Source organism: Heptranchias perlo, chromosome 19, assembly GCF_035084215.1.
Source record: "Heptranchias perlo isolate sHepPer1 chromosome 19, sHepPer1.hap1, whole genome shotgun sequence".
Lineage (NCBI taxonomy): Eukaryota > Metazoa > Chordata > Chondrichthyes > Hexanchiformes > Hexanchidae > Heptranchias > Heptranchias perlo.
This window is the reverse complement of record NC_090343.1, coordinates 19,244,123-19,266,366: the sequence shown is the minus strand read 5'-3', so window position 1 is coordinate 19,266,366 and position 22,244 is coordinate 19,244,123. Positions and strand designations below refer to the sequence as shown.

At 41.9% G+C, this 22,244-nt stretch overlaps 1 protein-coding gene across 1 annotated transcript in view; it reads right to left on the bottom strand.

Annotated features, from left to right (window-relative positions):
- Window positions 1-22,244, bottom strand: part of mtcl2 (microtubule crosslinking factor 2) — a 72,087-nt gene that overhangs the window by 21,448 nt on the left and 28,395 nt on the right. Inside the window, exons 4-7 of the mRNA XM_068000412.1 lie at window positions 19,206-19,268; window positions 16,431-17,720; window positions 10,585-10,737; window positions 1,996-2,121 (exon numbers count right to left, since the gene is read on the bottom strand). Coding sequence (XP_067856513.1) covers window positions 1,996-2,121; window positions 10,585-10,737; window positions 16,431-17,720; window positions 19,206-19,268 — 1,632 coding nt within the window. The remainder of the gene's footprint in view (window positions 1-1,995; window positions 2,122-10,584; window positions 10,738-16,430; window positions 17,721-19,205; window positions 19,269-22,244) is intronic.

The window sequence follows — 22,244 nt, the reverse complement described above, 5'->3', positions numbered from 1 at the left end:
GAAACAGACCGTGTATGTTTCTCATGAGCAACTCATATGTTTATGTCATGGTTCATTGTGCACTCACCCGCAGCATACAAAACAGCTGTTAAAGCTGATGCGCCCCCATGAGTTTTATCAAATTCCATAGTACATCAGCTCCAAAAAAAAAGATTTTTGAAAAACACAAATCATTTCAGTTCCTCCTTTTAATCCATTGGTAGTGTTGAATTTGCCAGCTTAGAGGGGTGAATGTGACATGTGCCCCAAGGCTCTGATAATGGTATCCTGTAACTAGCGACTAGAAAAGTCATCAAGGCTAGTCCAAGGTGACTCATCCTCTAATTTCCCTTGCTTCTCCCTGAAGACCTGACTGCAGAAAACCTGCAAACTGTGCAACTGCATAAATATATTTTTTCTGTGATTTTCTTTCCCCCTTTCCTAACTCATTGTTCAATGGGTGCTGGCAGAACTGTGGTACCTCAACCAAATGTCCACTGTTCATACGTGAGCTTCGACTGCGAGTGATGGAAGGCTGGGTGACCGAGTAGGGACACTTGATAACGGTCAACCCTAGTCCAGGCTTGATGTATCCAACTATAGCACCCTTACAGCTATTCTAACTGAGACCAATTAATTCTGCAGAGACCAGGCATTGAACCTACCTGGTCTGTACCACACCAGTCAGTGCAAAATTGTATGCAGTACAACTGATTAGATGAAAAGATAATAAAACTACATAAGTTCCAATAGACATAATATTTTCTTTTGTGTACATGCACTCAATGGATGCATCGAGGTAAGTAGCTATTTATTTTATTTATTCGAATTAACAATGCTGAACTATATTGTCAAATCAGCAGGGTATAAGTCTGAAGCAGTCATGCTGAAGCTGTGTAGTGTTCTGGTCAGGCTGCATCTTCAGCACTGAGCTCAGTTCTGGTCACTGAGGCACAAAAAAAACCATACAAGCCTTGGAAGCAGCGCAGAGAAGAGCCAAAATCTGATCCCTGGTGTTAGAGAACGGAGTTAGAAAAGAGTTTAGAAAAGCTCAGATTCTTCAGAGGGGATCTTATAAGAGGTATAAGATACTAAGCGGAATAGAAATGACTAGGCAAGTTTTTAAACCATGATGGCAAGACATAGGAACATAGGTACAAACTGGTAGAAGGCAAGCTGATTTGCTGGAAAATCTGGTTGCTAACTGCAGGGTTCAACAATGCTCCTTCCCTCATTATCTAGCAAAAGAAACCAAGGAAACACTGTTTGGAACTGGGGCTTGTCCTGCCTCTATGGTGACAAGGTTCTAGTGACACCACAGTGTTAAATGAACCTATTCACTCCTTCACTGGAGGCTAGAACAGCATTTCCTCCTACCAGCATTCTCTCTTTTCCACGGAGTGCAGTTGATGTGATTAGTTTGGGATTCTACAATTCCTGCACACAAATGTGATTTGCAGACCAGCAAATTGCATGCAAGGAAACTTGACTACACCTTATATACTGGCCTAAAATTACTTCAGTACATAGACAAGGCTTGGATGATTGTAGGTGCTATCAGCGCATCTATTTCGCCCACAACTGGCAACAAGCATTTAACATGGACAATCAAAGTGGTGGACATATCTCTATAATTTTGAACTGTCCAGAAAATTCCCTGTGGACTGTGGTTTTGCACATGGAGATGAGCAAAACAAGAAAGTGTGTGTAATTTGTGTCTGCACATTCCACAAGTGAATACCTGTGAAAATAGCATTTGTGGAATAGATATTTCAATGATTAACAACGGTGTGATGACAATTTCTCTAAACATGGCCTTGTCCCCTTTGTTTGGTTGCATGTTGTACATACATGGGAAAATTAATTAAAATTACTTACAAAACTCTAGAATTTGAAGTCGCAATTTTCAGATGGTGACATTTTATTTTCTTCAGCATTTAAAAAAAAATTCACTTTAAAGCTCATAAATCCATTGTGTGAAATTCATAATTGTTCTTTTTTTAAAAAATAGCTGACCTGTGACATTTTCTGTTGAAATCTCTCCGCATCTTCATTCCGAAGCTCCCTTTCCTGAACAAGCTGCTCCTGCAGTCCCCGTATAGTCTCCTTGGCTTCAGATAAATCAAGTTGCAGTTCTTTGACCTGGTTAAACAAGGAATCATAGCACTTTCAGAGTTTGCAGTAGGACTAAGAGGCAATTTTTAGATTGTTTTTCCCCTCACATTTTTTTCACATCACCAAATTACCTTCCTCGCCAAAAAGAGGACAAGGCAGCGTCAGCTGCAAGAATTGCCACAACCACTGCAAAGAGGTTCTAGAATTATACAAATGAGTGAAAATATTTGTGCTGAGGTAAAGCTTCCCATTTAATGACCAGCTGAGAACTAATGACAGCTCCCCAGCAGAGATAATACAGGAGGTGGAGAGAACAAAATACATCCAAACTATTGTCTGCAAAATCGTGGAAATGGTACTTGGGATCCTTTTGAAGGATGTAAGTCTCTACAGTTTAAGGACAGAAACTAAAATCAGCAAGATTATCATTCAAACGCTTAGGGGACGATTTTCGGAGTATGCACTGATAGCTAAGAACCTTGTCCACCAACAGCGCACATCAAAAATCAATGGGCAGTTCATATCATTTTTCAATATAAGCTGCCAGATAGTCTTCGGAAAATTGCCCCTTTATGCACTCGAATTCTTTTCTCCATAATTTTAATGGAGACATTTATCCATTTATATTAAACAGGTTAGCTAGCGCTTGTTACCATCTATATCAATGACTTGAAGGGACCGAATGTATGGTTGCTAAATTTGCTTATGACACAAAGGTAGGTAGGAAAGTAAGTTGTGAAGAGGACATAAGGAATCTGCAAAGGGATATAGATAGGTTAAGAGAGTGGGCAAAAATATGGCGGATGGCGTATAATGTGGGGAAATGTGAACTTGTCCACTTTGGCAGGAGGAATAGAAAAGCAGTATGTTATTTAAATGGAGAGAGATTGCAGAACTCTCTGAGGTACAGAGGGATCTGGGGGTCCTAGTACATGAATCACAAAAAGTTAGTATGCAGGTGCAGCAAGTGATTAGGAAGGCAAATGGAATGTTGTCATTTATTGCAAGGGGAATGGAATATAAAAGTAGAGATGTTTTGCTACAGTTGAACAGGGCATTGGTGAGAACACATCTCGAATACTGTGTGCAGTTTTGGTCTCCTTATTTAATAAAAGGACATAATTACTTTAGAGGTGGTTCAGAGAAGGTTCACTCGACTGATTCCGGGATGAGGAGGTTATCTTAAGAGGAAAGGTTGGACAAGTTGGGCCTGTATACATTGGAGTTTAGAAGAATGAGAGGTGATCTTATTGAAACATAGAAGATCCTGAGGGGACTTGAAGGGGTAGATGCTGAGAGGATGTTTCCCCTTGTGGGAGAGACTAGAACTAGGGGCCACAGTTTAAATTTTTGGACTTTGCATTCCCAGTGGGAAGCCTGTAATTTTATGCGCATACATTAAACCCGGAAATAAAGCTGGGCTGCAGTTGCGACCCAAAAAACAACTATTTTCAACTCCCACCCGCCCCCAACCCACCCGGTCTTGGGGGTTAAAATCACCCCCATGGGGTCTCCCATTTAAGACGGAGATAAGGAGAAATTTTTTCTCTGAGGGTCGTGAGTCTGTGGAACTCCCTTCTCCAGAGAGCGGTGGAGGCAGGGTCATTGAATATTTTTTAAGGCTAAGTTGGATAGATTCCTGATTAACAAGGGAGTCGAAGGTTATAGTAGGTAGACGGGAAAGTAGGGTTGAGGTCACAATCAGATCAGCCATGATCTTATCAAATGGCAGAGCAGGCTCGAGGGGCCGCACGGCCTACTCCTGCTCTTAATTTGTATGTTCGTATGTTGAAATAGAGGGGAGGAATTTGAACAACTGCATTAAGCATTTGTACAATAACAACAAAGGCAGCGAATGCTATCCTTTTAATGTTTTCATAATAAACCTAAATATATTAGTGAATGCACCATGGAACTGTGGAATAATGTGAGATTCCCTCCAACTCTGATATTTTCAACTTTTACAAATTTGTTTGGATATTTTAAAAATAGTTGTATTTTTTCTACAGATTGCACCATTTCTCCAAGATCTATCTCTGGTCTCAGCAAATTCAGGAATATTCAAAATAATGGAAAATATGCATCATTTTATTTTAAAATTTTGATGGAAAGGTTTTAGATAGGAGAATTTAAAATAAATTTTACTATGCAATTAAAACAGAATGAAAAATGAAATATAAAAAATAAAAGGGCTAATTTTCTGGTCTGCATCGCTGCTGATACCAGCAAGGAATGGGCAAGTGGGAGCCTGCAAATTGTTTAAGAAGGCCGTCTGCCCATTCCTTGCAAGTGCAATTTTCTGACTGGATTATATTTCAGTGCAGCAATGCAAGGTCTTCAATTAGAGCCTCAAAATGATAACTTATTCAAAATACCTTAAAAGTGCAATTTTCCAGGTTTTTCATTGCCAAAGTACAGTGCAATGACTGAGCCCATGTAAATAGTTAATGCTGGGAAGACATGTTCTTCACTTCAAGAACTTGAGATCTTAAAGGCAGGTTGGAGTATTTCTTGCTGTAGTTTCACCTCTTAGATTTGTGCTTTCTGCATTAATCTGTATGCAATTTTTGATTTAGTCTTACTTTGTTTTTTTTTTGCTAATATTTTTCATATTTTCATTTCTGGGAGCTGCAATTTTACTCGTGTATTGTGGCTGCAGTATGTACTATCTACAGATGAACTGCAGCAACTTGCCAAGCTTATTTCGACAGCACCTCCCTTCTCTGTGGGCTCTATCACTGAGAAAGACAAAGAGCAGCAATGTCGGGGAACACCATTACATCCAAAATTTCCCTCCAAGTCATAGATTGTCCTGGCTTGGACATATACCACCATTTCTTCATTGTCGATGGGTCAATATCTGGGAATTCACTAACTAATACCATTGTGGGAACTCCATCACCGCAAGGACTGCAGCAGTCGGAGGAGAAGACTCACCACCACCATCTCAGGAGAATTAGGGATAGGCAATAATCGGTACAGCCGAGATGATCGTGTTTTGGTTGCTCCACTTCAGCAGTCATGAGTTATGCCATATCCTCCAGCCTAACATTCAGAAAGGGACACCTCTGCTTGTGGCTGTAAAGACTCCAAAGCCCTGGATTGTTCCAAGTTACCTCAGAGATATATGCCAAATCAACATTGCACCAATGCATATAATGGGTAACAGATGTGTTGTCACTCACAAATTTGCCAATGGAAAGACAGCACCAACACGATAGAATCCTGCACTTTATCCATGTGCCAGATTTCTCCAAAGTTTAGGGCATTACAGATAGCATACAATTAGCCATCCAGGGTCCTACACCAAATACCATAGCTTTCACGAACAGAGAGGGGAACCATGCCATTAATGTGCAGGTGATCTCTGGAACTTATACACAAAATTAATACAATGAATATCCACTACCCTGGTAGCAGTCACAATGCCTTCATTTTAAGACAATCTACTGTGCCACCAGTACTTGAAGAAAAAAAACTGTATGGATGGCTCCCAGGTGATCTCGGACACCCTCTTCGGCCCTGGTCAGTGACCTTGTTGAGATGGTTCTGCCACCAGAATCATTATGGTACAAATGCTTGATCAGGGGTTGTTTAGTATTATAGGGACACCAAGGTGTCAAAGGTCACAGTACTGTGTTGCATGTTGTACAACTTCATTACATAGAGAGAAAATCCCATAGAACAAGTAGGCAAGAGCCTCGGCTGCAACCAGTGGCAAAACACGCCACCAAGCTCAAGTCCAAAGATCAGTTACAGCTAGGAAGAATCATTAGAAATGCTCCATCAGATGACATTCTCAATAAATGAATGATCTCAGTGGGAGAAACAAATGAGCTGGCCAGCTGCTGGGTTTCAGCATGTGCCTTTTGGGATGCAGGTGGCCTTAAACCTCTTTCCGCTGAGTCATGAGATGACTGTGCAACTGCTTGTGCCATGTCTAGTGCTGTGGTGGCTTCCTGGTCTGGTCCACTTTCTGGTACATTTTGTGTCATTTGAACAGACATCTGGATGAACTGGGTGTGGGATTGCCAGAGAAACAGCTGCCTCATCCGTGCCTACTCCAGCCATTTTCCTCCTGCTGGGTACTACCTCAGCGTGCCCACTGATCTGCATAGGAGTAACCTCCCAGTGTATTATGCTTCTGGTACACTCTTACCTGGCTGGCTCCCCTTCATTGTTCCTTCTTTTCTTCCTTCAAAAAGCATAAGTAAAAATGGATTCCTATTACAAAACCCACTGTCCCATTATCATGGATATATGAAAAATATGGCAGTGTCAGAGCATTTGGCACAAACAGTCCTGAGCAACTAAGTGGAAAAATAAAACTTCAGAAATAATCTCAAAATGCTGTGACTAATATTACTATAAGGATCTTTAAATGCACTTCTGTAAACCATAGAAGCCCTGGACTTCCATTTCTCTTGGGCAGGTAAATGACCGATTGCTATACCAGCATAAACACTGGGCAGTTGCGTGGATATCTAAGTAATATAATCGGGGCTGATTTTAATATAATTAACTGTAAACTGGCAGGCACATCTCACACCTGTAGAAAACCCAATTGTAAAATTAGTTGTTGTGCTAAATGGATGGAATTCTGGTCTAAGGGATCTCTGCCCAGTTTTCCAATACTTGCATCCACTTGCCACCTGATATTTGGGCATAACTGACAAGAACAGATACCTTGTTTGTGGTGTTGCAGAATGTGACTGTGTGACAGTGAGTAACTAGGGGTAGAAAGAACAACAGGAACAGGAATGCGCCAGCTCTGAGCTTGGGAGAGGCCTCCCTCATTTTGTTTATGGCCTCTGGTCTCAGGATTTGTAGAGTGGCCTTCGTAAATCTGTTTAAGGGCCTGAAGTTGTAGGCCTTCCTCCTGTATAAATTTGTTCCCTCTTGTTATGTGAAGCCTTGTCCTGCAAGTAGATAAATAATGTTGAGATTCAGAGGTTTGAAGAAGACAGACATTGAATACCACCCAACCTTTCATCCCCACTTGTATCTGAGTCAACAAATATGCATTAAGCACCTAACTTTTGTTGGAAACTTGCTTTGGGGGCAGAACTTTACAGATGCAAGTATAAAAATAGTTCCAGATTTCACAATTGTAGTTACAAAATTTGCCCTACAGCATTATGGGCATGCATTTGAATCTGTGACAAAAACTGCAGGATCGTTGGAATGCTTTGTGTGCAGTCTTAGTCAAGTGGTGACATGCTGAGAAGAAGCTCTTTGTGGCATGCATATTTTGCCTGTTTACTTTGTCTAGATATTTGCTGAGTAATCTTACCTTGGTTGTTTTCCTGAAGCTGCCAAACTTATTCCTCATCTGTTCCTCGCTCTTGTGGATGTTGGAGACCACATTCACCCTTTCGGCCACCTCCTCTCACGCAACGGACAATGGGCAAACAGGGCAAAACTCTTTTCCTTCCCTTGCTCCAGCAGCACCTCCAGTGCCGCATCCAAGAATGGGACAGTCCTTTTCCTTTTTTTCCTCCATGAAACTGAATAAAATACCAAGATATGCTGCAACAGATTTTGTGGCTGCCCAGAAGAAAATAATCTGCCCTTTAAATAGCAGCGGCAGCCCTTTCAGAACTACTGTTGGGCAGGAAATCCTGCCCACCCTGAATTCAACGAGCTTCCAACACTAGGCTCAATCCGCACTGGGAACTCATTATGCGTATTTAATTAGGACAGCCTCAGAAGATTGCGCGAGGTCAGCCTTTACGCAAACTGGTGAGTGTAAACTTGCTGCAATCTGGTCCTGCTGCCTCAGGACCAGGGCTGGAAAATCTATCCTCATAACCATGACATGTAATCACTGTACATCACACCTTTATGTTCACCTTGGATTTTATCTTCCTAATTTTCGCATCTCTTCTGAAGGAGGTGATTCATGATGGGTATAGTTTGATGGTCAGTGGCAGCCCTCCAGATCCTTGCCCAAGTGGCTATTTTTCATACATGAGGCTATTCAAGAGTGGTGTCAAAGGTTAGCACAATCCTAACATGCCCACTGTAAGTCACTGTACAGTAATCAGGAGTGGCTAGTTTTATTCCTTCCCCTTTCCTGGGACAGTGAGGCTGATTGTAGCATCCCCAGTGCTTCACTGCATGAGATCTGATAGCCCAGCACAACCAGGGCATGAAACTGGGATCTAACAAGAATGAATGGCACAGATACAGAGACAACCCTGAAAGTTGAGGATCCTTCTACAGGCTTTCATTTTAACCAAAAGTTTTATTTCACGGCATAGGAAACTGATCATTGCTGATATTACAGTAATCACCTGAAATTTCAAAGACTTTACAATGTTTACAAGTACCTAGTCCAGGAATATAATGTACTAGCTGATCTCCCATGACATGGCTCATGGATGGCATGGAACCTGGTGGGTGGTTGTGACATTTAGCTGCTAACCTAGCCCATCCCTTTAAGGCCATTGCTCAAGAACTCTCTGCAGAAATATGGCCTAAACAGGCACCTTCTTATGTGAATTTGAGGGCAATTCCTCTTACATATGGTTAACTAGAGGATGGTTGTTTCTCTGGAGATTGACAGCTGGTTATATAGCCCTGATTCATGCTCGGTATCAGAAAGAACAGCAAAAATAACTGGCTTTCCTTCTCTTATTAAAACAGTTTGTTTTGCATCTGTAACAAAGTGTGACCTCTGAAGAGTGGACTCTTCAAAATTTACATCTATCTGTACCTATGCAAAATATTAAAAGTTTTGCATATAGTGTACGCCTTCTGTAACATTTGTTTAATGCTATGTGTCACTTCTAATTACAGGAAGATTTATTCTAACCTAGGCAAATTTACTGTACCACTACTGGTTTGTGTCACTCTTCCCATTTGATTGGCCCCAAGCCCTAACTTCCAGTTGCCCAAGAGCAGCAGTTGACCTTGAGAGAAGCGAGCTGAAACACATCAAAAATCACAAGCTGCTCTGGGCTAAGTGTAAATGTGGGAAAATTTAAATTGTTTAAAACAATGTTTCTTGCAGGTAGGATCATGTACACTTTCTGCCTCTTGAAAGTAGCTCTCTTTCTTCCAGTGGCAAAGCAATGTGAAAATGCTATTTGTGTCAGCTTCCTTTCATTAAGAACATATCATTTCCACACTGTCTCCAACTTATTAATTAACATGCCAATCAAACAAACCACAGTTTTGCATCTGTAACCATGGCTTAGATTTTAACCCCAGGAACAGACGGGAAGGTAAAATTTGTAATAAAGTATAACCTGACTCCCACACGTCTCCAACCTGCCCACTTCCGGTTTTAATGGAGGTGGGATGAGGGGCGGGCGACCACTCTTGGGAGGTGGGTTGGTCAGTGAAACCTTTCAAAGAGGCTTCGGGCCTCCATTTTTACAGTTCTTAAAAAAAAAATTAACTCCTGGGGGCGGGATACCTGGGCTTTCTGCTTCACGCCATGTAAGAGGAGGAGAAAAGGCCTGAAATCGCAGGTGACTTTATCGCACTGCTTGTGGGCCCAGTGGAGCAGGAGTGCGTGCCCCAGCCCCAACAAGCCTACATACAGTGACCCTCCCCGCCTGCCCACCCCCGCCGATCTCCGACCCCCCCCCCCCACAATCTCCGACCCCCAACCACCCCCGCAACTGGTGACCTCCGAATCCCCCTCCCCCTCCCCCCCCGCCCAATCTAAGACTTACCTGCTCGCATCTGCTTCCTGGCTCTTCTCCCATCCGACTGAAGCCAGCCTGTCAATCTAGCTGGCCTGTTGGGTGGGAAACCGACAAAAAAAATACAAAAAAGACGTCCTTACGTCAAAATCGTAAGGACGTCCAGGAAACCTGTACTTCCGGGTTTCCCCATCAGGAATTTCTCTTCCCCCCCCCCCCCCCCCCTCCCCCACCACCCACTTCCCAGCTCCGGGTTAAAATTTGCCCCCAGAACGCTAATGTGAATCCACCATTCATTTCAAGAATGTAGAGCAGTTACACCTTTTAGCCTTAAAGGGACACACAACGGTAAATGTTTCTGTCCTTATAAAACAGCAAATCTCTGACTTACTTTAAGAGGGGCCACAATAGATTCACTAGTACGATTACAAAAGTGATACATCTAGTGCATATTTCCTGTCCATTACATTTCAAATGTCAAACTCAAATTTCTGTGTTATGCTTCAACACAACTTATCAGGATCACAATGCCAAAGCTAGAATGTCTGCAGTCTGTTAATTAATCACTGTAGAAATTCATCCAGTTTTACTTGACAGGAATTAGACATTTTAACCGTAAAACACACATACACAATGAGAAGAATAATATTTGATGTGCCACATGGTATAATATTCCTTATAAAATAATGCATCCTCTCACTTACCATGAGTAACACTATGGGAGATTTGGTTTTTATATATTTGCACTAATGATAGTGGATGCTTAGAAAAATTACACTGTATTTTCCATTATTAACTAGAAATTTTATATTGACAGATGATTTTATAAATTTACCTCTGTAGCATAGGAGTCACTCTCCTCGCGCCTGTAGATGTTATACTCCTTGGCATTTTCCCGGTACTCCTCGGTGTCGGCATCGGTTACACAGATCTCCGGGGTATGGCCCCCATCTTGCTGCCAGTCCACTTGATCCCTAAAGTCAGGCTGCTGCATGCATGGGCAAGTTAATGAAAACAAAACAAAGGATAGGGAAGGAACAAAGAAACAAAAACTGGGTATAGTAAACATTGAAAAAACTACAAGACAAAGAAAAGTATGAAAAGGAAAAACATCTTTATTACAGTGGCATATGAGAGTGTCGTAAACAAAATTAAAAAGACAATGAGCAAAATTATGGGCTGAATTGTTTGAAAAAAAGAGAAAAGAGAAGAAAAAGTGTGCAAACACCTGTTACGGTGCACATGCAGTGAATGATGCAGGGATTAAACCAGCAGCATGCAGGCAATAGAGCTCTGATTCAATCAAGGGTGTGCATGCACTTCTAGGAAACATTTTCTGAAGCAATAAAAAGTCGTGATCCCAAATCGACTAATCTACATAAGCATCAAACTGATAAGCAAAGAAGCCAATATCCAGCTTACGCTGCTTGTGTGATCGTCAAATTGTGAGATAAAAACCCAATTAACACAAATATTATACTGCAAGTGTTTCATTTGCTCCTAATGGAGTGTCACTGTAGAGAGTACAGAAGCCTTGGTAAGATGCAGTTTGCTCCTGATAATTCAAATTCTTAGCACAAAAAATTTGAATTATCTAAACAATTGAATTAAGCAACATAAATAACAGTGACGTGGGAATTTTATGCTAAAAACTGCATCAGATAATTTGAATTAAATGACTTTGAATTAAAAGAAGAAGACTGCAACCACCCCCCCCCCCACCACCACCATTAAAAGTATCTACTCGTCTCTACCATTTTTTTTATTGAATGGTTAAAATTCAACTTACCATGAAGAGAGCTGCAATGATTAAAACAGCCATGTCCTTTGTTTTATTGAATTTTAGGAAGCCAATGTACATTTTGGTCACACAATGATTGCAGGAGGAATACAATGATGCATTAGGGTATTCTGTGCCTAAAGTTTGTACTTTAGTTTCTAAGGTTTCATTGATTTTAGTATTTCTTCACTAAAATCAAAAATGTTATTTAAAAATCCCCTTTATCTCTACCAATTTGCTTCTTTCCTCTTCTGAAGGCACTGACTCTTTATTGTGATACAAGTACCTGGGTGTCATTCACCCTCAACTACCTCGTCCAAAAGGCTATTATTCACGTGTGGGTCTTGACAGTAAATGTTAGTCAGGATATTTGAAAATGGGTGACTACAGCTCAGCTCGATTCTGCGCTCACCCGATGTCCGCACTTGTGGATTCCAGCACAGGTCACCGGATAGTGATCAGGAGCAGGAGCCATAGTGCTAGTTGAGTTCAGCTAACTCATTCAGACCATGGATTGAAACTTGGACTTTTCTCCTCTGTCTCAGTCACTCACGATTAAACCTGCTGAGATACTGTGGATCCACAAAACTTTTCTGTAATTTTCCTAAATTTTACTTTAGAACACTACTTTCAAAATTTGCAGTTTTGAAGAAAAAGGAAATTTTTAAGTATTTAAAGAGTGAGGTTTAGGCAGAATAAGCATACAATATGTGCACAGAGGCAATATTTTCCATGCCATTAATATGCAGTTTTGGTTTTGAGCGTCATGGCTCTTAGGAAAACTCATCAAATAAGGTGGACCTTTAAAAAAAATGCTAGATCCCTGGTCTGTGCTGAGTTAATTAAACTCAACGGTGCAGACATTACACTTCCATTTAAGCTAGATACTGCCTTTTAAGTATACTGAGATATGCTTGCCGTAACTCTTTACTCCACATAAGTCAACCGTTTCATTTTGATGGGGTACATTTATAAATGTCGCCTAGGTTCCCATACGGTCCTCGTTTATTAATTATGAATTAAGAGTGATGTTCTGGGACTTTCCATTCCACTATGCTGACCAGTGCACAACAGTCAAAGAGCAGGAATCCCCAAAATTAAGTCTTTGCTTCCACAAGGTTTGTTTCTTTTTCAGCTAATGGTCACTTCATTAATATGATTTTTTGTGCCTGCATTTTGCTGAGTAGAACCGGAAAATTCTAATTCCAGCCTAATGATAGCGCAAGAAAGAAGAAAAAACAAAAATGGTGTGCACTTATTTTCAATAACTAAGAATCTCCTAGTTCATTAAAAAAAAATAACATTTTCACTTTTTGCCAAATGGATAATGTAAAAAAAAAATCCTTATTTGCACAATAAACATGATTTTCTGATAAATACATTTAAATAGGCCAAATTTGGTCTTTTTGGGCTTAAAAAGACAAGTGCTAACTAAAACACAAATCCTAATCCCACATCAGGTATCATGTACTGGTCTGTGATCCCACCAGTCTCCACTTCTTATTTTCATGTTTGATGGGGAAGCTTCAGGACCCAACTTTAGAAAACCCAAACTGAAGTGCAGGATGTGCATAGATATGTTAAAAGGGAATTCAGGTCCTGATGTACAAAGGTAGGAGGTAATTTTACAAGTCTGCAGCCCTGTTTTGGAGCTTTGCCTGGTGGGGGTGTGCAATAGGCATTTGGGCACATTGTCCTCCATGCAGAGCTCTGCAACATGAGCATAAACTTGTAAAATTACCCGAGTACATTTGACAATCTAGAAACTTACATTGAACTTTATAGCAGCAGGATTCAGACCACTGAGATATCAATTTGATATCAATCTGTTTTAACTCAAAGAAATGACCGTCTAGAGCAAAAAACAACAACAACTCGCATTTATATAGCGCCTTTAACGTAGTAAAACGTCCCAAGGCACTTCACAGGAGCGCTAACCAACAAAATTTGACACGGAGCCACATAAGGACAGGTGACCAAAAGTTTGGTCAAAGAGGTAGGTTTTAAGGAGCATCTTAAAGGAAAAGAGATGGGTAGAGAAGCAGAGAGGTTTAGGGAGGAAATTCCAGAGGTTAGGGCCTAGGCAGTTGAAGGCACGGCCGCCAATGGTGGAGTGATTAAAATCAGGGATGTGCAAGAGGCCATAATTGGAAGAGCGCAGAGATAGCGGAGGGTTTTAGGGCTGGAGGAGGTTACAGAGATAGGGCGGGGCGAGGCTATGGAGGGATTTGAAAACAAGGATGAGAATTTTAAAATCGACACGTTCCCGGACCGGGAGCCAATGTAGGTCAGCGAGCAGAGGAGCGATAGGAGAACAGGACTTGGTGCGAGTTAGGATACGGGCAGCAGAGTTTTGGGAGGGTGGAAAACGAGAGGCCAGCTAGGAGAGCATTGGAATAGTCCAGTCTGGAGATAACAAAGGCATGGATGAGGGTTTCAGCAGCAGATGAGCTGAGGCAGGGGCACAGATGGGCAATGTTACAGAGGTGGAAGTAGGTGGTCTTGGTGATGGAGCAGATGTGCGGTCAGAAGCTCATCTCAGGGTCAAACAGGACGCCAAGGTTATGAACGGTCTGGTTCAGCCTCAGACAGTGGCCAGGGAGAGGGATGGAGTCGGTGGCTAGGGAACGGAGTTTGCAGCGGGCACCAAAGACAATGGCTTTGGTCTTCCCAATATTTAGTTGGAGGAAATTTTTGTTTATCCAGTACTGGATGCCGGACAAGCAATGTGTCAAATGAGATACAGTGGAGGGGTCGAAGGAGGTAGTGGTGAGGTAGAGCTGGGTGTTGTCAGCGTACATGTGGAATCTGACATGTTTTCGGATGATGTTGCCGAGGGGCAGCATGTAGATGCAAAATAGGAGGGAGCCAAGGATAGATCATTGGAGGTTCCAGAGGTAACAGTGTGGCAGTGGGAAGAGAAGCCATTGCAGGTGATTCTCTGGCTATGACTGAATAGATAAGAATGGAAACAGGTGAGTGCAGTCCCACCCAGATGGACGACGGAGGAGAGGCGTTGGAGGAGGCCGGTGCGGTTAACGTGTCAAAGGCTGCAGACAGGTCGAGAACGATGAGGAGGGATAGTTTACCATAGTCACGGTCACGTTGGATATCATGTGTGACTTTGATAAGATCGTTTCAGTGCTGTGGCAGGGGCGGAAACCTGATTGAAGGGATTCAAACATGGAGTTGCGGGAAAGATGGGGACGGATTTGGGAGGAGACAACACATTCAAGGACTTTGGAGAGGAAAGGGAGGTTGGAGATGGGGTGATAGTTTGCAAGGGCAGAGGAGACAAGCGTCGGTTTTTTGAGGAGAGGTGTGATGACGGCAGATTTGAAGGGGAGGGGGACAATACCTGAGGGGAGGGCACCGTTAACAATATCAGCTAACATGGGGGCCAGGAAGGGATGTTGGGTGGTCAGCAGTTTAGTGGGAATAGGGTCGAGGGAGCAGCAGGTGGGTCTCATGGTCAAGATGAGCTCAGAGAGTGCATGAGGGGAGATAGGAGAGAAACTAGAGAAAGATGCGAGTTCAGGGCTCGGGCTGGGGGGAACCATAGGGGAAATTTGGCTTGGTGGCTAGGGGAAGGGAGGGAAGCGGCAGGGGCAGGTGAACGGATGGTCTCAAACTTAGTGACAAAGAAGTCAATGAGCTCCTCGCACTTTTTGTTGGAGGTGAGGGTGGATAAGGCAGGGGAGAGGGGTTTAAGAAGACGATTTGTAACTAAGAGAAGCCCGGGGTTATCTTTGCATTCCAGGGTGATCCTGGAACAGTGAGCAGTTTTGGCAGAGGAGAACAGGACCCGAGAGAGTTTTATGTGGTCCAGCCAGATCAGGAGATCAATGGCTAAACCAGTTGTCCGCCATAAACATTCAAGTCTGTGTCCCTTGGACTTAAGGAAGTGGAGATGAGGGCCATACCGGGAGAATGACCAGGGTGAGAGTGTGTAATGATTTAAATGGGGACAAGGGCATCAAAAGTGGAGGTGAGGGTGTGATTAAGCAGATCGGTAGCTACAGATATGTTATGGCGAATGGAGGGCCAAAGGCTAGACAGTTGGGAATTTGAAAGTGCCGCTGTAAGTGATCTGGGGGAAGAGTTTTTTTTCTAGGGGCGGACACAGAAAGAAGTGGGGTTGGGAGGGGGGATGTGAGTGGAGAGGGATACAAGGAAGTGATCAGAGATGGTCCTTTCCACGATTGACACAATGGGAATAGAGAGGCCATGTGAGATGACAAGGTCGAGGGGGTGGCCATGAATATGGGTAGGGGAGTTTATATTGAGGGAGAAATTAAGGGAGGATAGAAGGGCAGTGAACTCAGAGAGAGAGAGAGAGAGAGAGAGAGAGAGAGAGAGAGAGAGAGAGAGAGAGAGAGAGAGAATGATGAGTTGAAATGGAGGTTGAAATCACCGAGGATGAGAAGTCGTTTGGTGCAGAGGCTGAGGGAGGAAAGCAGTGAAGATATCTCGGTGAGAAATTTGGCGTGGTACTTGGTAAAAGCTCAAATGCTAAAACCAATTTTTAATTTTGCAACAGTAACAATGGACCTCAAATGTTATTTTACCAATTATGTGACAATTATTACATACGTCAACATTTTACTGACAATTCCTGGCAGGTTACTCGAAATGTATATCCCTCCCATTCATACACATACACCATTTTCTTGTACCATGCACACTTCATTGGTACAAAGCTCTATGCTGATACAAGGTGTTCATTTCATGCAATGAGTCGTTAGCTTTTCTGTTATTAATGTTGCTAAAATTTATATTTTGAGGATTAGTTTTAGAAAACTTTTATTATGATTTTAATACTACAGCTGTGTAGCAGGACAAACCAGGATGTTGTCACAGGGAGCAAGAAGGAGAACTGCAAGGAAAAAAGATCCTCTTACCTTGAAATCGGCTGCAAATTCTTTTCCTACAGAATCCATGGGCAAGTCCTGAGACATTGATGTCATTGTGGACAAGAAGCTTGCTGACTCTGTTAGATGGGGTAAAGGGGACAAGCTCCTGCTTTCTTCTCTGATGCTTTCACCAAGGCGATCAATTTTCTCGGTAACAGATGCCAGCTCGGTCTTCAAGCCAAGAAGCCTCGAATTAATGGTGCTGATTAAATTAGGATCATTGATATTTGCAGCTTCATCATTACTTTCATTGATGGGCTGCTTTGGCAATTCAATGGTTGAACAAAACATGGCACCAGAATTTAAGCCACTTGTATCTGAAATTAAGAGATCAATGGCTTCACTAACAAGCTCAGCTTGATCTTTAATGCTGAACAGAATTTCAAGGTCTTTTGTTCCCAACAACCTAGCAGTGACATCATCGTTATCAGCCATTCTGCTGCTCCCACTTCCAGAGGTTCTCTCTTGGGTTTCCTTCGAATCATTTTCACCTCCAACGGGTACTTCTCTCCTGGACTGTGGTGAAGAGATATCTGCAGAATCACTAAGCTCAGTATCAAGCTCTCTGCAGCATTTTTGGCACTGGTAGGATGCCAAGTCATAACGCTGAAGGTTTGAAACAAGCACACGATTCTCATATTCCAGCTTCTTGACTTTCCCATTGAGGTCATTGATTTGGAGTCTTGCTGCCATGAGCTCCTCCTGGGAAGGCTCGTTTAGTGATGGACAACTATCTGACCATGCTGACTCCTGATTGGACTCAGATTTGTATTTATTTAGTTCATTCATGAGGTGTTTATTTTGATCCTCTAACTCAATTAAGGATCGCCTTAGAAGCTCGGCCTCCTCTTCCACAAATTGAAGGTGACGCCTGAGCTCCCCTACATTCTCCCCAAACTCGCCATAGCTGGTGCTGGTAATTCCCAGTCTAATATCCTGGCTTGAGGGTTCTTTCTCACAGTGACCTTTTAGATCATCCATTTCAGCTTTTAGTCCACGGTTTTCAACCTCCAGTTCCACTGTCCTTCTGCTCAAAATGTTGGCTTCCTCCTCTACCAGCTTTAGATGCAATTTTAGTTCAGCTTCTCTTACATGAGGAGACTCTCCGATGTCACCAATAGATGCTGCATTGTCCAAATCACCATAAAGAGAGCTGTATTTCACCAGCTCTTCTCTCATGTTTTCATTCTCTTTTACTAACTTGGTCAGCTTTTTGCACATCACAGCGGCTTCTTCTTTAGCAAAATGGAGCTGGCATTTCAGATCAGCACTATCCTCCTATTTTGAATTAAAAAGAATATCAATGTGCATATTCACGAAGTATATTAAAGACTATTTGCACAGTAGTTCAGAATATATTGTCACACTCTTTACTATTTAAATAGTAAATTGCGAAACAATTTTGATGGCACACAAGGGCAGCAACATGCTACGTTGAGCAAAGTTGCAACATAGAATGCACACTATCATCCTGATTTTACTGATTCCTGCTATGGACAAATGAGTGCAGGCCAGGTGCTTTCTTGCAGACTGGGGGGGTGGGGGGTGAATCAGAGGGTGAATCATTCCCTAGCCACTGTTACACACCTTCTAGTGGCTGGTTTCAAACAAGCATTGGCAGATATCCAGAAGAAATAGAACCAGGAAAAGGAGAAAGATAACGGAGGGCGTGTCACCCTCATAAATGAAAACACTAAAGAAGCATTGTTCAAAACCTTAACTGCAGTATTCTTAAAAAGGATAAAGATAAATCTGCATAATCACGTTTCCAACCTTAACTGCAGTATTCTTAAAAAGGATAAAGATAAATCTGCATAATCACGTTTCCAAGGAACACTAAGCTGTGATCCAAGGATGATGGGCTTGTTTTAACCTGCTAAATCTAACGGAGGAGGCTGCAAGCACAGCCATCTAGTTACAGAATGCCAACATCTCAAATAACACCTGATGTTCTAGTGTGAGAAATTAATCCTTTTTAAATTTGAAGGCATGATTTCTTCTTTTCAAATTACTCCTGGAACTTTCTTGGGTCTCCCTGCATCAACCACTATTTCCCACTAATAGGATGAACAGATTACCTATGTTGCCACCAATGCTGTTCTGTAACTAAATAATTTGGGAATCTTAAATGAGGTACAGACTGGTGTCAAAGGGCCATAGTTATATTTCAGGAAAGTTTTCAAGCAGCTAAGTTCCTGAAACTGCTTGTTCAGAAATCTCTCCTTTGCAGCCATCTGACAGGCCACCAGGAAGTTTTGAACTGCAGCAACAGCTGTAATACTTGTAGTGAGGACCTTTGCAATGTGGTATTCATAATAAGAATATTTCCAAAAATGGACAAAAGTGCCACGCCTAATCACTTCTGCACACTTCAGTTTGAAAACTTCGTAAAATGACACGCAAGTCACTTTACCAGGAGAACAATGACACTTTAAGCTCCATGAAATATCAACCTGCCATTGAAGAAAAGGTCTCAGATAACCGTTCCAATTACACATCTGTTACATCATTTTTTCCCCAGGTGTTTTCTCTGCTGCTTTACTTTCATTTGAATTTAAAACGGATAAATTTACGAGCTATCCTAATGAGCTTGTACACATTCACAAACAAAAACGAGGACACTCAAAAGAATTGTCGACGCCTCTTGTCTACTGAGCAGTTAAACACTTTCACACTGAGTGTATACAACTAGAACAACTTGTAATAAGCCACTGATATCAAATCAGAGATATTGCCACCACTGAAATAGAACTGTCTCTGTACCTGCGGCATGGGCTTCTTTTCTGGTTTTGTAGCAACACGACTACTTCTTTTCTTCAGGGAGCTCTGAAAGAACAATAAAGGGAGTGTTTTTCTTACATTTGTAACCATTTGTGTATAGGCTCATTTCACAATATGTAATCTATTCCAAAGCCATTCTAGTTTTCTAATGCACCCATTTTAGAAAATAGCCAGCAACCACATGCTGAGTAATTAATGTGAGTCACACATCCTATTCCCTTCTTTCATTAAATCCTAACTTTTTAATATCATGTGCAGGCAATTATCTGCAACACATGAAACCACTTAATTAGGGAATACCAGCTAGTTGTACACAATACTGTTTATGCTTACCGAATGCAGAGGAGATGGAAAGACTGATGGGCTGAGAACTTCATTTATAAAGCATTCACTCATCACGCCCACACGCAAAAATAAAATCACCACCATTTATCTCAGGTTTAAGGAGATGCTGTTGTTTATTTGGTTTTCTGGCTCTAGGAACCCCTTCTATGATGCGCTGGTCATATTGGATACAAGGACATGCTGCAAGTGTGCATGGGAGCCAGCACTTTGGACTGACCCAGAGTCAATCCAGACCATTTAACCCTGGAAAAACCACAATCGTCTGTCTTTGCCCCAAGCTGGTCTGAATTGCTAGCTCCCACTGAAATTCATATAGCTATGCTAGGAAGTGCCAGGTTGCTCCTGTAACCTGTCACAGAGTACTTCAGAAAAGAATCAGAGACTAAAACATAAAAGTCTCCTTAAATCTAAGACAACTATATATCCAAAAAGGTAAGATGTTGTGGTTATAAAGAAAAAATGGAGGAGTACTTTGTCCTGATCGCATGCCCCAGCCTTCCCATTCTGGTTTATCATTTCACTTACTGGGGATTTCACTGATTTATAATAAGGAATATTTTCATCATGTAAATCTTGCCTTTCATTCATTTCAAATGTGTTGCAAGGCAGCATCTGTTCATGTGTTTGATGCCCGACTGTAAAGTGTAAAGTGATTCATTATCTGTACAGTATTGAATAGCTTCATGCCCAGCAATAAGACCATCAATCATAGTTTTCTGATCAATGCATCAAGGTGCTTATGAAGAATGCTCTTGTCAGTTATCAGTGGGCAAGTGAAAGTCTTTTATTGTTATTCAAAAAAACGTTCCAGGTAGAACAAAGTTTCCTCACCCCTTTGCTCGCTGACCTACATTGGCTCCCGGTCCAGCAACACCTCAAATTTAAAATTCTCATCCTTGTGTTCAAATTCAGCTATGGCCTCACCCTTCCCTGCCTCTGTAACCTCCTCCAGCCATACAACCCTCCGAAAACTCTGCGCTCCCCCAACTCTAGCCACTTGTGCATTCCCCACTTCCTTTGCCCTACCATTAGCATCCGTGCCTTCAGCTATCTGGGCCCCAAGCTCTGAAATTCCTTCCCCCAAACCTCTCTTCCTATCCACCTCTCTCTCCTCCTTTAAGATGCTGCTTAAAACCTACCTGTTTGACCAAGTGTTTGGTCATCTGTCCTAATGTCTCCTTCTTTGGCTCAGTGTCTATTTTTGTCTGATTACACTCCTGCAAACCCCTTGGAATGTTTTACTAAGTTAAAAGGGTTATATAAATGCAAGTCGTTTTTAGTCAGTCAAAGGTTTGTTAATAGGTGTAGTACTGTTAGCTAAAGTAGCTTGGAAACAGTAATAGCAAGCAAGGAAGGAAACCATAGCCATTTTTTTTTAAAGTTTCACTGATAACTAAAAAAGGAGCAAATTAACCAATAGAACATTTGGCATTACAAAAGCCATCAAAATCTCCACACCCCGAGAAATACATGATGAAAATCTCAAACAATTCACAATGAACACAACATTGATGCATTTTGCCATATGCTAAATGAGTATCTCATCTCCCTTGTTACATGGCAACATTCTTGAGATGTCAGCCTGGCTCAGATCCCAGTAAATTGCTCGGCTTTCCCCACGCATTCTTATGCGATGATGTTGAAGTAATGCGGGCAACACTTTAAAGCTGAAATCTATTTTCTTGGTCCCTATTTAACATTGAGATGCACACATAGGAACAAGACATACAGCAGCAAATAGACCACCAGATTAGGGAGTCTAATTTAGCAAATGGAAAAATTGTACCGTATGTCATCTTACATTATACTTAAAAACTTTTTGAAAAAAATATAATTCCGTAAGTTTCACAACCCAAAAAGCTTTTAGAATCTTAGGCAGGTTACAGCACGGAAGGAGGCCATTCGGCCCATCGAGTCCGTGCTGGCCCTATGCAAGAGCAATCCAGCTCGCCCCACTCCCCTGCCCTGCAAATTTTTTCCTTTCAAGTACTTATCCAGTTCCCTTTTGAAAGCCATGAATGAATCCGCCTCCACCACCCCCAAAGCAGTGCATTCCAGATCACAACCACTCGCTGCGTGAAAAAGCTTTTCCTCATGTCACCTTTGGTTCTTTTGCCAATCACCTTAAATCTATGTCCTCTGATTCTTAACCCTTCCGCCAATGGGAACTGTTTCTTTCTATCTACTCTGTCTAGACCCTTCATGATTTTGAATACCTCTATCAAATCTCCTCTTAACCTTCTCTGTTCCAAGGAGAACAACCCCAGCTTCTCCAGTCCATCCACGTAAACGAAGTCCCTCATCCCTGGAATCATTCTACTAAATCTCTTCAGCCTTCACATCTTTCCTAAAGTGCGGTGCCCAGAACGGGACACAATACTGCAGTCGTGTTCGAACCAATGTTTTATAAAGGTTCATCATGACTTCATTGCTTTTGTACTCTCTGCTTCTATTTATAAAGCCCAGAAACCCGTAGGCTTCTTTATCCTGCCCTACCACCGTCAACGATTTGTGCACATATACCCCCAGATCTCTCTGTTCCTGTGCCTCTTTTAGAATTGTGCCCTTTAGTTTATATTTTAAATGGTTTTAAAACATTAGTTATAAAAGAATAAATCTCCTTAACTTCTTTGAGGATGTTACAGATAAATTAGGTAGTGGCACTCCCTATAATCT